General features: G+C 39.4%; 2 protein-coding genes across 3 annotated transcripts; one reads left to right on the forward strand and one right to left on the reverse strand.

Annotated features, from left to right (window-relative positions):
• The first annotated feature begins 1,303 nt into the window (after positions 1 to 1,303).
• On the forward strand, positions 1,304 to 8,676 carry gsg1 (germ cell associated 1). Of its 2 annotated transcripts, XM_023957979.1 has the most exons (6): positions 1,304 to 2,207; positions 2,412 to 2,714; positions 5,341 to 5,388; positions 5,470 to 5,634; positions 5,714 to 5,825; positions 7,510 to 8,676. In XM_023957979.1, the coding sequence occupies exons 2-6, from the start codon at positions 2,417 to 2,419 to the stop codon at positions 7,940 to 7,942; spliced, it is 1,056 nt and encodes a 351-aa protein (XP_023813747.1). In that variant the 5' UTR covers positions 1,304 to 2,207; positions 2,412 to 2,416; the 3' UTR covers positions 7,943 to 8,676. The 2 variants fall into 2 exon arrangements, with proteins under 2 accessions (XP_023813747.1, XP_023813746.1); XM_023957978.1 differs by lacking the exon at positions 1,304 to 2,207 and having other exon boundaries at positions 2,218 to 2,714.
• Positions 8,677 to 10,789: 2,113 nt separating this feature from the next.
• On the reverse strand, positions 10,790 to 13,421 carry emp1 (epithelial membrane protein 1). Its single transcript, XM_004071809.4, has 5 exons — positions 13,271 to 13,421; positions 12,384 to 12,468; positions 12,186 to 12,294; positions 11,579 to 11,719; positions 10,790 to 11,503 (listed from the first exon to the last, which is right to left on the reverse strand). The coding sequence occupies exons 2-5, from the start codon at positions 12,456 to 12,458 to the stop codon at positions 11,343 to 11,345; spliced, it is 486 nt and encodes a 161-aa protein (XP_004071857.1). The 5' UTR covers positions 12,459 to 12,468; positions 13,271 to 13,421; the 3' UTR covers positions 10,790 to 11,342.
• Between the last annotated feature and the right edge of the window lie 3,835 nt (positions 13,422 to 17,256).

A 17,256-nucleotide genomic window follows, 5' to 3' on the forward strand; every position in this document is an offset into this window, starting at 1 on the left:
CAGTAAAATATGTTGTGCCTGACGTTGATACAGGCGTTTAAAACAATCAGCAAAATATAAAGTTTAAATTAACTACACCAAGAAGAACTGCAAAGCGCAGGACTTTCATAATTTCTGCCTCTAGCTGCTTTGTCCCGCCATCATAATTCCTGACCAATGAATGAACAGATTTTGATTGTCGTGGTTTTGTTCATAAGCTTTGGTTCGAAACAGGAAAGGCCGCTTGGCAGTCTCAATACAGACCAAATGCAAGGTTCAGAGCTCCATCCGGACCGAATTAAGCAGACTGGGTCCAGAACAAACAGTTTTCCCAGTCTGAATTCACCCAAAAATGTATATACTTTACTTAAAAGGAACCCTAAAAAAAGACCATAACATTCTACTTAAAAAAATCTTTTCACAATAGCACTTTTTTGTAAACATAATTAGCTAATATTTTTGATTTAAACAAAAAGGTGCTGGCTTCTCTGGTTTCTGCCCCTTGTCCCTGCCCACACTGATTCAGGTCTATCCTGATTGATTGCTTTTTTCGGGGTTTGAACCTATGTTGGTAATGTCTGTTTTTGAAATAGCTCACAGCTCATTTGTAGACTCCATCAGAAAATCAGAAGAACCATTTGTAAACAGGTATTGTTTAGAGGCACAGTTAGCATGACTTAGATTGCTGAGTTTTTATGTTAGGATCACTTATCAAAAGACAATTTGTTTTATTTAATTAATTTTTTAATGAAATGTGGCTTTAGGGAAATATAGCGGACTAACCATCACCATAAAACGTATTTTTTATGAATCACTGGGTTCAACTACGTTGATTTGTTACAAACAGCAAAACACAGACTAGATCTTTTCCAGCAGACTCCTGGTCAGTTAAAATCTTCCTAATAAGAAAACATTTGTGACATTCTGGATACCAGTTTACAAAGTTGTCTTCTGTGAAAAGGCACAAACAAACTTCCCCTTCTTTCTGTTGATAACAAAAAAAAAACTGCTTCCACTTATTCTGGTATAAAAATCAATTTTGACCTGCAGAGTCAAACTGAAGTCCACTCCGATTATCATTTCATCTATTTTCAAAGTGTTCCCAGTGGTCTCTAATTATGATTTTGCAACTTTTAGTCAAAATAAAAAACCTGTGTCGTTTCTGCAGAGTGGCAATAGTTCATTAGAAATTCACCTCTGAGTTGTGGTATTGATATCCTTCAAAATATCAAAATCTAAAGAGTTTTATAAAAACAAACTGTTAAATTATCCTAATAGCCTAGCTTTGGACTGTTGGCATGGAGTAAGCCTGCCCCCACTTCCCATCATCCCTTTGTTTACACTTCCCGCTAGCTTGCAGCCCTCGACTCCCCCAACCTAACATTACTGCTGTTCATCAGAGTGGGTCTTTAGGGTTCCTCACACACATTAAAGACGATTTGGAATCTCACTTTACTGCTGGTGAATTAACACATAATTCCACTTCCTGTAGGCTTGCTTGACTTTTAACAGTCCAAGTGCCTGAAAACCAGCGCTGTTGTTGTTTTAAAACTTGTCAAATTCTTTTGCGGTTCAGCAAACAGGAAGTACAGTACAGACCAAAAATTTAGGACACACCGTCCCCATTCATTTGAATGAGAAGGTGTGTCCAAACTTTTGGTCTATACTGAATGTTTGCAGAAAGAAAAGTGAGGCCTTGGCAAAGCTGTAAGTTGTGTGGTGGAAATAACAGCCATAAATGGTGGTCTTCTCCAAAACCCAGACCTCACATTGTCCAGTCTCACACATCAGCAGTTGGACTTGTTTTTCTGCGGACTGCTTTTGTTTACTGTGTCAAGGTCGCATTGAAACTATGCCACACACTTTTGCAGGATATGAAGTATCACCGTGTTTTTATGCGGATTGGGAGGAGGCTGTGAATGAAAGGGACCAGATTGAGTCTAGGAATCAAAATGAAAACAGAACCGTCTGTTTTGGATTTGTAAGGCTGGATTAAATAGGAGGTTGTGTGTGTGTGTGTTGGTGTGTGATATCCTCACACTTGTTTCTATCTGGGAGATTGGCTCATAAAGAGTGATGGTCACGGCTCGCAGAGGTCAGTGTGACTCGCCGTCACTCTCGCTGTCCGATGTGGAGGGAAAGCGGGCGCGGACAGCAGATTTATTTGTTTGCCTTCTACTCTTGACTTGAAGAGGAGTGTGAAGACTGTTACAAAAAAAGACAATCTTGTAAGTTTTAGCCTTTTTCTTTTATTCTGTCTACCCACCAACTGTGCCTTTTTCTGTTTTTTATTTATTTATTTTCCTTCAACATGTCATCTGGCTCTGCTTCAGTTTGTCAGATTCTCCTTGGAAACTAAAACCAGCAACCTAAGCTACAAGCCTGTTTCTGTCAAAATGAAAGAAACATGTCTTTTTTCCCTCTCCTACCAGCCTCCATGATGACTTTCCTGCAGAAGATGCGTTCTCCTTCCCTTTCCTTCTTCCAGACGGTTTTGTCTCTCCTCCTGAGCACCTTGGCTCTTGTGTCCTCCTTCTGGTGCTCGGGTAAACAGAAGGTGCCAAAGCCGCTCTGCTCGGCCACCAAGCACACCAACTGCATCCCCGTCCCCGGCCTGAACAACTACTCCAACGTCCAGTTCTTCTGGGAGACCGGGGACGACCGCTTCGTCTTCCCCACCTTCCACACGGGGCTGTTTTTCATCTGTGAGGAGAACATCTATGCAGACGGAGGAGGTGAGGCAGAGAAGGAGAACAGTCACGATTGAAGTTCAAGCAAAGGGAGTCCTTTTCTGACAAAAGCACAGAAGCGTTCCCCTGAAAGGCTTTATGCTTAAAAATGAACGGAAGAGCTCTGGTTCAAAGCAAACTAAGCACAGCAGGTGGTCAAATGTAAATACTGCAGTGCCTCCATGATGAATGAAGCATCTCTATTAGGGAGCTCATCTTCATGCTCATCACTACGAGGGCTGAACAGAGCCAAAGCAATGAGATGGAGGACAGGAAGGATGATGCAGACTCCTGTGTTTTTGCTTGTAGCTGTACATGTCTGATTGTGAGCGTCTGTATGTGTTTGGCCCTAAGAGGATTATCATCAGTGTGTTCGGCTGCACAGATTTCAAGCAGCAGGACTCAATAATGGATTAAAGCCCGAAGAGAAAAACGTTAACAGGATTTAGTGTTTTGTATCATTCTGCAACTTTAAGGGCTAAAAATAAGGTTGAACTACAGTTTGCAGGATGTTTTTATCTATATTTATCTGTTGTGAAAATTGGAACATCTTTCTCCTTTAGATTTATTTGTAGTACAAGGCGCACAAACATGATAAAGTTCTAGAAATCTAAAATCTTCGCAACTATAAAGCAAACTTGCTTATAAGGGAAATAAAGCAAAATTATTTAGCTAAAAAATAAGGTCATACTCTACAACAGGGGTCACCAACCCTGTGCTCGCGGGCGGCAGTGCGCCCGCGAGCACCCCTTGTGGCGCCCACAGGGAATGCACCCATTTTTTTATTAAAGCAAATATTCAACAAACAACCACGGCATGTCTGTCAATGACAACAATATCAATTCTGAGATAAAGGTAGACAAAGAAAACCCAAATATGTAAACAAATATAACTTAAAAAATAATCACTAAAAGTAAGGGTCTATTACAAAAGTTTAAATAGATCAAATAAATTACACAATTTCTGGACATTCTTATGATTCATGTAATGTAAAGATTTTGAGAATAGGTTGAGGTGGTTGAGTAATCCATTAATGTGAGGATTAATATTCCTGTCTGTTTTTATTTACATTTATGTTTAAAAAGTTAAAATTAAGTTAAAGTTCTAAAGGTTTAAAAGTTTAGCTTTAGTGTGTTCAATAAATATTTATCTTGTTCGGCTGCAACCTAAAGTCTGTTTTGAAATTAGGCTCCCTCTGCAACTGAGTTTGACCCCCCCCTGTAATACGAGTCTAGAAAATTCATGCATGTTTTTGTGTGTAAAATGAGCAAATAAAAATAGGGCACAAAAGGAAGTCCTCAAATTGTGTTGGTTTTTTTTTGGGGGGGGGTAGGAGGTTTTTAGTGGCGCCCTTCATACCACTTGGTGCCCATGAAATAGCCCTCGGTCTCAAAAAGGTTGGTGAACCCTGCTCTACAAGCCCCAAGGTGCATCCTTAGAGCCAAAATAACGACTTAAATTGATTATATAATTTGTTATAAAAGAAATAGGTTGACGTCATTTGGTTGAAACATCAAAGGGCATATTAGCGTCAATCATGTGAGTGGTGGGATTTTCTGAAATTTGGTCTCACAAGAAGATGCTGTTCCCAGGCGTTTGAAAAAGGGTGTTGGGAAATTAACTGTAAAATATTGCAATAACCAAAGCAAATTCTCAAAGGTCCTGCAGCTTTAAAGAGAGCTTGATCAGCTAAATCTCTGGTACAGGAATGGCGAAACAAGTAGGAACAGCGTACAGAGGAGCTGGCCAAAATTCCTTTGTGGATGTGTGAAAAATGGAAAACGTCATACAAAACTGAAGGTGGTTTCACACCTGGATCACAGAAAAAAATGCTTATAGATCACTATTTGATCAAATTTTAAATTCTAGTAGTGTCACTTGTAAATTCTTAGGAGTAAAGACGCTTTTCCACACATCACATTTAGATTAAATTTCTATTTATGAAAGACAAATTGACTTTGAAATTACCTAAATTAAATAACATCACCTTAGCAAAAAAAAACACCATAATAGCACAAAGTTTGTTTCTGTAAAATGCAGGCCAGTCACTTTTTTTCCCATCTGCTTGTGCTCTCACCATAAGCAGCTGTTATCTTAAAGCTCAGATGTTGGTTAAACCATGGCCATAAGAGATTATTGGAGCTATCATGTAAACAGTTTGGTAATCAGGCCACAAAGAAGCTTAACTGACTCAAAACTGCTTTCATTTTTCCCAACTTTTATTTATCTTTGTAGCATTTCTAATGTGTGTTTGCCGCACACACAGATTTGTTTGTCAAATACCAATGAAATAGATAAAAAATAAATGCTAAATACTCCAGCTAATATATTGCTTTAAACCTCCGTCCTTCCAGATCTGTGCCAAACAAATCCTATAATCTCCTGTGAGGTTACTCCAGGCAGTTGGCAGGTCTTTGTGCCAACTCCCTTCAGTCTTATTGCTGGATAATTAGGTCGTAGCATCAAATTTGATTAAAAACACAAATACACGAGCTGCTGGATAGTTTTTAAAGTCTGATTATGCTGTGGAAGGAGAAAAATATCCAGGAACTTCACTGTACTAATATATGGACACATTACCCCATTTTTACTACATATTGACAATATTAAAAATGATTTTTGTTTTTTTCAGAGGAGAAGTGTCGGGAGTTTTATACGTTGCCTCCAGGATCAGAAAAAGGTTGGTATTTTTTAGTGTTTGCGCATTTGAAGTCTATTCTTTCATGGAGTCATGACATTCAGCATTGCCTTTCCTCCACAGCAATCATGTGGCTGTCGCTGTCGCTGGAGCTTATGTACATCGGCCTGCTGGTCATCAGCTGCATGCTGCTGTCTGTGCAGCTGTGCATCAAGGCCTGGTTCCCGTCCACGCTGCGCTGGGGCCAGCTGCTCAACGCGTTTGCCGCCATCTTCACAGTCCTGGGAGGTACTCCGTTTCTTTTCTTCAGAAAGATTTGAGCAGCTTTTTCTGAATAACACATATTTTTTTTATGTTTCTTTTATAGGTTTGCTTGGAATGGTGGGTCACATGATGTACATGCAGGTGTTTCAGACCACCGTCACAATGGGGCCGGAAAACTTCAAACCTCATAGCTATGGCTATTCCTGGGCTTTCTAGTGAGTATTTTAGAATTTAATATTTCACTCGTATTCATGTCAAGTCATTTGGTTTTCTGAGATTTATAAAAAGAGTGTGTCTCAGTTCATATTCATCACAGTCATTTGGGTCTCTCAGTTAGGTTTACAACAACTTTATGTGGAGCTAAACCCTCACATTAAAAATGTTGCAGTTCCTCAAATGACCACTGGGGGCTGGTATCAAAAAGGAGCAATTTCTTATTGACTCTCATGTTAAAAAACTCACAATTATACTCAAATATAGTACGTGTGTTAAATCAGCTAATGTGGTTTTATTAGAAATCCAATTGTGTTTCTTTGATTGACAGCGCACTTTATTAAAAGGTCAGTCAGATTTTGACTCGAAAAGGTGGTTTTGAATTTTTTTTTTCATGAATTTTTATTTTTATTTTTTGAAGTTTTTTATTGATTTCTGATGGATGTACAGTTTTTTTGCTATGCTCTTTCCTTAGCAACTCATGTTTACAATTGCCACATTGCTATATTTTTTACATAAAAAAGACACTTTGTTTTATAGAAATAACAAACTAATGATACTTTTTTGATCTATTAAGCTTTACTACTTTTGTATTCAGAATAACTGAAGGTCTTACTTTATCAAAGCTAAAGTTTGTGGTTATTATAATATCACATTATATGTGACAAACGAGAACATTTGTAGCTTCTAAATTGTTTACTAAAAATTTTACATAATGCATGTTAATGTACTCTTACCATGCTTTTGAATGACGTTACTGACTATAAAGCTTCAGAAATAAGAAAAAAAATATCTTTATGGGTTTAACTATTTTCCTTTTGCCCTCATTCTGAAGGTTAAAGCCAAAATTCCAATGACTCTGTCTTCTTTAAAATGAGGTTAGACAGATGAGGGGCTTAAATCTGTTGGGGGAAACATTATTATTCATTATAGTCTGGCTGGTGTGTCAGAGAGTGCAAAGCTTTAATCTGCTGCAAAAGACCCACACATACACAGGTGAGGGAAAATCCTCCGACCGGATGTTGAAGGTTGAAATATTTTTTAACTTTGCTGAAGAAACAAACTGAAAAACAATCCATTTAAATATTAAACACCAATTTTCCCTTATATTAAAATAAAAAAATGATATATAAAATCACATAAAAACCTTTTGGAGCCACTCTGCTAAAGAGCACAAAGTTTTTGAAAAAATTGTTTTCAATCTTGGTGCTGAACTTATCAGTTTAGAGGGCTCGCTGTGTCTTATTTCTGTGTTTTCATTTCACTGAAATCACTAAGAACTGACACTTCAGCAACTAAAATGAGGATAAAAAACACTTATTAATCAATAATTTAAAGATTGTAATAAGTGATTGAAAACTTCTTTAAGCAACAGAAAGATTAAATGAGAACACAGGTTTGCTGTATATTTTATTTTAAATTTTTAAGAGTTTGGCCTCATTTTAACCTCAACATTGCTATTTTTTGTGAATTATAAAAGAAAAAGCTCAAAATATCTGAAGAACACACATTAGTGTCAGGGATTAGTCTTTATGAATTCCTTAAAGATCCTTTTGGAAGGATTGTTTGACTTTTATTAAAACTTTATTGGCAGCTTGAGAAGAAAAAAGCCTCCATCTTGCTTAACGAACTAATTTTATCATTTATGCACCCCACCTGTCTTCATCACTTGCTCCTCTTCCTCAGTGTGGCCTGGGTTGCCTTCACTGTCTGCATGTCGGCCGGAGTCTCCACCCTCAACAACTACACTAAGAAGGTCCTGATGGTGGGTCCCAGGCGGAGCTCCAGCCTCAACCCCTGCAGCTTCAACTTTGTGGGAATCCTGCCCCCCTACTACACCCCTCCAAACCCAGCCCTCGCCCCAACCCTGTCTGCCCCTCTGATCTCCCACCTGTCTCCTTATTATGAGCCACCATCGGAGGGGTCCCCGCCCTCCCCTCGAAGGCTAATGCACTCCAAGTCCTTCCCTCCTCCTCCAACCCACCAAGCACCCCCATCTCCATTCCACCGCATGTCCCTGCACTCCCCGTCTCTTCTGCACGCACCCCCCCGTTCTATGCACCTGACTCTGCCCGGACAGAACCACCCCAATCAGGGCGAGGAATACAGCCCACTCTGATCTCCGGATTCGGTCCGAAAACCTCTCTGATCCAAACTTTCAAAGGCTCCTTTAAGATCCGTGTTCATTCTTATATCGTAGAGCTGCTCAGAAATAACTGGATGCAAATGTTATTATTGGCAAAAAGGAAACAGCATCATGGGAAACATAATTCATATTTACACAGTACAGTCATGCTTGAAGATTCCTGCCAGTTGCCTTTCTGTCACACTCTGCAGTCAAACGATGTGAGTGATTGAAGGGCTGTTACGCTTCAAACGCCTCATCAGTTTGTCACAATGAGGAGCCATTCTGGCCTCAGAGCCTGGACTGTGTCACGTTTGTGTGTGCTTTACTCAGAGATTTTCTTGTGTTGTTTTTAATTCTCTTTTTTTTTGCATCTTTACAAATATATTATATTGTGTGGTAGCACGGCCCTACCTCACCTGTGGGGGAGACACCTACAAACCACCCTACAGCCACTACGCATGTTACAGAAATGAGCCATAAGACTAATTCTAAATACACTTCTGCAGAACATACACAACCTGTTTCAGTTGTGTAATAATGTAGGAATGCTTAGTTTTCAACACTTAAGCCGGCTCTTTGCTTTGCTCAGATTGATTTGCTTATGTCATATACAGTTAGCTATCACTAAGGTCTAAACCTCCTCTTCACCCATGCATAGACTAAATAACCCTTGTGCTATCCTAGGCACTTTACCGTTGGGAGTTGGGTCATCTGGACCCAGTAGACCAGTGTTTTTCAACCTTTTTTGAGCCACGGCACACTTTAACCTTGACAAAAATCCCGCGGCACACCAGCACCCCCCCCCCCCCAAAAAAAGAAGCAGAAACTCATAGTCTGTTTTGATCTACAGCCCCCCCCCCCCCCCCCCCCGGCAATCTGACGTGCATTTTTGTGATAATTGTGGCATAAAAAGCAGGAAGTTGCAGATGTTTTTTCTAAAAGATGTAATAAAAGTTAAGTTACATACAAACTGTTCGTTCGTTGTGGTTTCAATCCGTGTAACAAGGACGACTCATTGTACGCTAAGGCGCTGTCCCTTTAAGCCAATGCATCATGGGAGATGTAGTGTGAATACGGCGAGAAAACGGCAGAAACACTTGCGTCTCTGAGTTTCATGGTTTTGTTCACTTGTTCCACGGTCTGATACCGGATTCTGTGGAAAGCTACACCGCTAAAGACGAGCTTTAGCTGGTGTTTTTGTTGGAAATGAGTGAGTTATGAGCTAAATTGGAACAAGGAAGTTTAGACTTTAAACACTTCTGATTGGTCAGACTGATGACATGTGATTAAGCCTTCAAGAATGATTGGTGGAGTCGTGGAGACAGTAAAAGCTGCGGGACTTTTCAGAAAACAGTTATAGCTGCAGGTAAATCGCGGTGCCGTCATTCTTATCAAAATGTCTTTAATAGAATCAGTTAAACACAAAGAAATAAGTATTTTATGATCTTTCATATTCCTAACTACTCAGTGTTTTATCAGGACCTGTTTGGATGAACAAAGAGCTGATTTCCTGGAGATGGTTAATGTTTTTAGATCAGTTAATGAGGGCAATTTTCCACGGCACACTTGACCATCTCCCACGGCACACTAGTGTGCCGCGGCACACTGGTTGAAAAACACTGCACTAGACAGTGCTCTGAACCTTTTTTCTTCAATGATTTGTGATCTTCACTGGTGTCCATGGATTACATGAAATCTTTCCACCTTTATCCACCTTTGTCATGGTATGGAGAACACGTCAATGTAAGGGTGGGGTCATCTAAGATAGCACAAGGGTTAAACTCTCACCCCTCCAGTAGACTTGTACCGGCACTTTATTCTAAATTGATGTCCGGTCCACAGGAATATTTGCTGGTGTTTACCACCTGGAGGAGAGACGACAATGAAATACCTAAGTGGAATTTCAAATCAACAGCTTATACACTTTAAGTTAAGACCCAGAATTGTTAATTGTGAACAAATGATGTCCCCCTGTCCTCGAGTTTTGGAGTTGAATATCGAAAGTTAAAAGCATTCCATGTGATCATATTGTGTTACTTCTCAACGGTGACTCTCAGCTAGAGTGCAACAAGCCACAACTGCTGCTGGCAGGACTTACAGCAGCCAACAAATTGTTATCGCAAAGATCTGAGCGCCAGGAAATGTTCAGCATCTTCTCTTGACATGTTTTTTTGTTTTGTTTCACAGTCAATTACTGTTATTAATTTGGTGTGTCTAACACATTGTCCCTTCTTTGGATTATTTGTTGTTGTAGGGAAGCCCCTGTGCCACCATGGGAAGTGAAGGGGTGGGGGTTAAATTGTTTCAGTCATGATAAACTGTCACTTGCATTGATTCATGACAAAATTATTCACCATGAAACTGATTCAGGAAAGAGAAGGAAAATATTTACAAAGAAAGAAAAATGGGAGAACAACACAAAAAAGTTTCTGTCTGTGCTGTGAGGTTACACAAGAACAGAAAAGTATCAAAATGTGTCAAAATGTTACACAATTTAATAAAAACTAAAACTCAAAATCATGGAACATTCATGACCTGTGGAGTTATTTTGGTATCTTGATGCTTATCTTGTTTTTTTTCTTTAATTCTTTTGTATTTATGTGAGAAAATGATTTATGTTTTTTTTAAAAATGTATGCATGAAATAGATTGGGGTGGCATTTAACCTGATTTTCTTCTACCCACTTCTTTTTTTGAGCACTTTGTTTATTTGAACTTTTTTATTCACTTCATTTAATTTTATTTTTATTAAGGTTTTGAAGCAATCAATCATCTATGCAGGAGCATAGACAGATGTATAAACACACACACACACACGCACATTTACCGAGACAACACATTAGACACAAGAAAGCATTTTATTTGTGATAAATTTATACAAAAAAAAAAAACACAAACTGAAAGTCACACCCTGTTTCAACCTGACTCCACATATTTAACAATAATACAATAAAAATGACTTTAATTTTCCACTATTTTCTTATAATATTGACTCATTTGAAAGATAACACAATATTATGAGGGTTTTACACTCATGTCTGCATTGTTTGCTCCTAGAGGACTTGTGTTTATCACATGTGAAGGTGGGTTTTGCTAAAACTAATTTATAAAAAAAAAAAGACTGGGCAAATAAATAAATGAACTATTTCAAACAAGTCCTTATAATAAAGTGTTATCAACTTTCTTTATAATAGTAGAAAAAATAGTTGTTTTTCATTTAATTGGCAAGAAATCATTCCTTGGATACAATGAAAAGATTCGACTGTGGAATCGAATACATCTGTGATTCATTGACGGCGTTCACAACAGTCTAGAGTCCAAAACCTTTACTGTCTGAGCAAAGGCCCAGTCAGACAGACAGCACCAGATGATCAGCTGGTCTTTGCTCCTCCTCACGCTGACTTCTTACGTAGCACAAAGTAAGTTATGGAGGAGACGAATGACAGGCCAAAGGCGATCCATGCCAGGATGTAGCTGTGGCCGTAGCTGCCCTGACTCTCGTTGACATGGAAACGGTTTGTGTAGATGGAAGCTGCGATCATGATGAACACGCCTGAGGAAAGAAACCCCTCATCAGAATCAGGGAGGGTCACCAGAGTAAGAGGAACGCCATCAAAGAAATACTCACAGGCCAGCAACTGAAATGCACCGGTAATGGTAAACCTTTGGCCCTTTGGGAGGGTGAAGAGCTGAGCCAAAAACACAAATGCGGCGATGAAGGAGAAAATGCATGCCAGTACAGAGGTGGCCTGCACTGCATGGAGGTAGTCTGCAGGGGGAGCCAGAGAGCACATTCACTGCTTTTTTTATGTGTGATTTATTTATACATTTTTCAAAATAAGAAAAACAAAAAACAATTCAAAACCACAATTGCAAAGAAAGAAAAGAAAAGGAAGAAAAAAATGTACACAAATGAATGAATAAAATCTTACAAACAATATACTGTGAACAGCAGAGACACTGCACACTGCTGTGTCTGAATCATCCACATTTGTCACTCGTGTTGGAAAAACTACAATCAGCTCAACTGTATTTGATGAAAATATTAACTTTATGATATGATGAGGAACATTCTTGGGAAATCAATCAAACAGTTGCAGAAAGAGCTCAAATTTAAGCTAAAATAAAGATAAAAAGACACTAAGAGGGAAAAAGTTTCTTCGTCCACCTTTTTACATTTCCTACTGTAATCATAAATGATCACATACAAATATAAATAAAGACGTTTTGCTTACCTTGTGGGTAGTCTGTCCCTGTGGGGAGGTCTGTGAGGTTCCAAACTCCATTGATCTTCAGCCACCGACCCCACACATCAGTGCGCATGGTGTCTGTTACCCACCAGGCCTGAGGAGAATTCCATCATGTCACAAACCACCAACTCAGGAGGAAATGAGAGATGGCAGAAAGCCACACGCCAAACTCCTGTCACTTACATTGTCAATGGTAGCCACCAGGAGCAGCACGATGGCTGAGATGTGAAGGATGAAGATGCCGATAAGGAAGAGCATGATGACTGTTCTGGATAAACAAGAAAATTGTTTTATTTTGATTGCATGCCTACTCCTACATAGCAGCTACCGACACATCTAACTCATGGGTGAGGAGAGCTCAGGCTAATCTGGGCCATCAATCACTCAGCGGCACGTCCAGTTTGTGGACTCTCAGGGAGGAGTGAGCTTCATCAAAGCTAGATGAGTTTGGGCTTGTCTGATGAAAACCCGCCCCTCCTTCATGCAACAGAAAACATGCAACTTGATTTTTTCTTTTTCTCACAAAACAGCACTTAAACATTTCTAAAACTCGTCAAATTTGTGCTTTTCTTATTTTCAGTCAATTTCTTCAGCTTTAACAAATCCCCAGAGCTGCTTCAGACACACTGAGGCCTCGCTGACAGTGGAGGAATGTCTCCTCTGTAAAGGAGTGGTTCAGGGTTGGGTTCTCACAGGCATACACCCTATTGCTTCATTTGACATGAGGCGCAGAGCAATAATGAAAAACTATTCAATCAAATATCTTTCAAAACTTCCAAAAGATTCAAAGAGACAACAAAAAAATGATTTTTTTTATTTTTGTCATTTTTTCTTCTTTTATTGGAATTTATAGAAAATCCAAGCTGGGTTTAAATCTGTCTTTATGCTTTAAGCAAATTTAATTATTTGTAGATATATATATTTTTATATAAAAGCCTATTTTTATATCAAGTTAAACCCCAAAAGTCTGAATCAGAGCTTTCTGCATTTATACTTAAAGTTTATTTTAAAGCTGCAGAATAAACTGAACAAGAAAAGGAAAAAGCATCATTCAAAGAAGGAGGACTTACTGTCAGACGGACGTGGTTCTCCTCAAGTCTAATTCCTTCTGCTGGAACTAATTTCAGGCTTGGACTCCAAATGTACAAACAGCAGCACCAACCGCTTCACCCTCTTGTACCCTGCCCTGTTCTTATGTCCACACCCCTGACAAGCCTCCACATAATCTCTGCCTCTTTTCTAGTCTTCCCCCTCTTCTCCTCCTCCTCCTCCTCCTCCTCCTGTCCCAGCCTGTTCTTCCTGGGTTGTGTTTGGGGTCCCACGGCTTTGTTGCTCAGGGAGAGTGGCTGATGACTCACTGGGGATTCCTCAAACCATGACTTTTTTATTGACAACCGCTGTAACCATGGCCACAGACTGATGAAAACTGCCCTGTGGTTCCTGTCCGTGATGAACCATCAAAACGTAACATTCAGAGTTTCCTCTTTCACTCTTTTCCCCTTTGTCCTTCTTTTGCTACAGAGCGGAAAATCTCAGGATGAAGGAATGTTGTTGACAGCAATCGAGGGATGAGGAAGGGGGGGGGGGGTCAAATGAGTGCTCAAGGGGAAAAAAAGGAGATTTTTCTAAAAGTTCCTTAGTTATGACAAACGGAGCAACTTGTCTGCTGTTTGTTTGAATCACATCTTGTAATGTCAAGCTTTACTGTTCCAAGTGTGTCTTCTTTAACAGATATTTGTTGCTCCGACATTCTTCCCTTCTGACATGAGCAGGATTGCTGCCCTGCATGTGTGGAGGTTTGGCTTTCTTTTCATTGGCTTCCTGTTCAAAGGTGGGAGCAACCATATTCTCCTTGTACAAAAACACAAACAGCTACACAAAAAGACAAAAAAAAAGTTTTCTGCTGTTTTCAGTAAAATCCTTTTATTTGTTATTTGATCATTGTTAATCGTTTCTATTATTTATGGTTTTTATCTTCTGTCTAAAATGAAATTAGAACTTTAACGAAGCACATTTACTGAAAAACTCAAGACGAACATAACAGACTTTTTTCAGCAGACTCCTGGCCAGTTAAAATACTCCTTGATTTAAAAAGCAGCTTCACACAGACTTTTTCAGGGGGCTGTCAACGATGACATGTTGCAAACAGAAATATCTCTCTAGCCTTGTAACTGTAAACTGCATACAGAAATGTACTGTGGGTATTGATAAATGTAAGAAGTCATGGTACGTGTTCTGAGCAGACTCGAATTTCATGGGTGGGTCTTCGGCACTGCCCCACTGAGGTCTGCCTGGGACTTTATTCTAGTTTATATGCATATAAGATGTATTATAACATAACTGGGAGATGGGGAAGAAACTGTTGTAAAATCATATTCAGAAATATGGTTGACATTGATTTTGACCTTTAGGCCACATATATTACAGATTTGTAATGTTATGATAAATCATTGTTAGTTAATACCATACAAAATATATTGTAAGTCTTTAATTTTGAGGTGAACGTCTAGCAACAACAGTTATGGTAACATTAAAAAGAGGAAAAATAAATAAAATATATATTAATGATTTCAATAAACCATGAACATCAAACCATGAAGATGAATTTTAAAAACAGACTTTCCTTAAACCCAATATGTCTTACTGTCCAAACAGTTCCTCATAAAAAAAAGGAGGTGAACGTAGTGTAACAGACTATTAGCAGGACAGGATCTCTGTAATGAATATAAATGTCAGTTATTGTGCAAAGGTGAAAACAATTGAATTTCAATGGGAGCCGGAAAGTCAAGCATGTGAGGTGTGGCCGGCTGAGTCTCACATACGGCTGCTGCAAATTGCATGTCTTTGTGAAGCGCTAAGAGTCGCCTCGGTGTGTGAAGGGTGCCTTCTGAACTGAGTGACTTGTCTTAATGAAAGCTTAAGATGTGCTGCATGAGAGAAAACGAGTGAGGACGAACGAAGTGTGGAGGGAAAATACAAAGGTGAACCTGCAGCGATATTTGCTTTCTGACGGTTTGCCTGAAGCACAAAAGGTGGAGAAAGTTTTCCTATTTTAGCATGCTAGATGTTTTGGTGTTTAAGAAAAATGAGTTCATTCATTTTTGTTTTACTTTACACGTACAAATGTCTCTGAAGTCTCAGGAAAGGTCAAATGGATTATCTGAAGCTGCTACTTGATAGACGATCCAGTTCAAAAAAGTCAAACACTTCCATAGAAACATGTATGAAGTATTGTTTATGTGAACAGGGAGACTCAACATAAATGTGTGGTGGAGACCAAACAAACCACTGAGTCAAGAATTCTTCAGGCTCCTCTTATGGTAACAAGAGGCTCAAATAACTCAAATCTTTGGTTTGAACAAAACTCTGCTTTGTTACTCTATCAGGAAAAGAAAAGAAGTTAAAGAAACTTTTAAACGGGAGTTTCTAACAAATTCTCCCAACAAGCATCATTCAGGGTGTATCGGTGCACTAACCATGTCCATAGTTTACATAATTAGTTTGTTTTCAGAGCTAGCAGAGGCTTTCAAGAGGCTGCAGGCACATTCCTCCTCTTCTTCTGCATTTTGACACCAGAATGTTTCTTATCTGTTCATCTTTGTGCTCTGTCATCCGGTCCTATGCTTGTTAAGCAGACATTCATTTGGTATCCAAGTCCAACATGCACTAACAAAAAATTGTTGGTTTACTTTTTGTGAGGCTGCATTCTGCCAAAGACATCAAGCTAAACATAAACTCTACTCACAATAAGTTGGGGACATTGTCACTCCCATGAGTGCTTTTCCTATTTAGTTTGAATTTTATTTAAATACGTAAAAGTTCCCTTAGATATTACTAATAATGACTGAGAAGTAACACCATTTTAATTAGCTTGATATTTATTTCCCCAGAAGTTAGGATAATAATAAAGATCGCCCCAAATAACAAAAATTGACCGTGTCAATAGCAGGTTTTTCCTCCACTTACTGCAATGACAGCTTGACAGAGACGTCTTATGCTCCTTATGATGTTCTGACGTAAAGTCCTGACGTAAAGTCCTTTGTTCAGTTCTGCTGGGTCACTTGGTGGTGGGGTACGATCCTCCAGTGATGTGCTCTATGGGGTTCAGGTCAGGGGTCATACCATTTGATGCACTGCCACTTCCTGAAGCTGATTCTGGAAAATCAGCTTGGGGGTGTGCTGGTGGAATTGGGGGATGCTGATGGTTCTATGATGTCTCTGAGGTAAGAACGTGCAGTGACTGGAGAATCTAAAAAATTTTTTTAACCCTTGTGCTATCTTAGATGACCCCACCCTTACATTGACATGTCATCCCTACCATGACAAAGGTGGATAAAGGTGGAAGGATTTCATCTAATTCATGGACACCAGTGAAGATCACAAATCATTGAAGAAAAAAGGTTCAGCACACTGTCTAGTGGGTCTAGAGGACCCAACTCCCAATGGTAAAGTGCCTAGGATAGCACAAGGGTTACACGGCAGATATGACGTCATCGATTTCGCAAAATAAAAATCTAATTAACATGAGCATTTTGCGATGATTATTTATGAGTCCACTGTCTGAAGATAAAAACGATGATGATTTATTGAAAAAAATACATTTAAATACTTTTTTTTCTGGAAAAAATTGTTCCAACGCAATGCATTGTGGTCTATATTCGCCGATCTAGTGAGCATTGATGCACACTGGTTTTTTGCAGAAACTTTTGGGAAATTTCTAAGGCACTCAATATTGGAATTGTAGATTCGGACAGCACTACAAAATGGCGAACGCACTATACAGTGCACTATGTAGGGGTTAGGGTGTGAATTCGGACATAGCTTTGGTGTCAGTGGAGTCACCTGCAGTGGTTGTAAAGCGGTGTAGTTGGCTATGAGCGGTTTGTCCGGAAACCCTGGTACCTCTCACATCTGGTAAACGGCCTGCAGCTGTGTTGTGTTTGCTTAACTTCGTCTGAGTGCAGAGGTCCTTAAGTAATGTTCGTGGGAGCAGTCTGTCACTGGTGGGGCTCCTGGGTCTGCCCCAAACTCTGCCAGTCGTTCTGTTTCTTGATTC

This window comes from Oryzias latipes, chromosome 8 (genome assembly GCF_002234675.1).
Source record: "Oryzias latipes chromosome 8, ASM223467v1".
Classification (NCBI taxonomy): Eukaryota; Metazoa; Chordata; class Actinopteri; order Beloniformes; family Adrianichthyidae; genus Oryzias; species Oryzias latipes.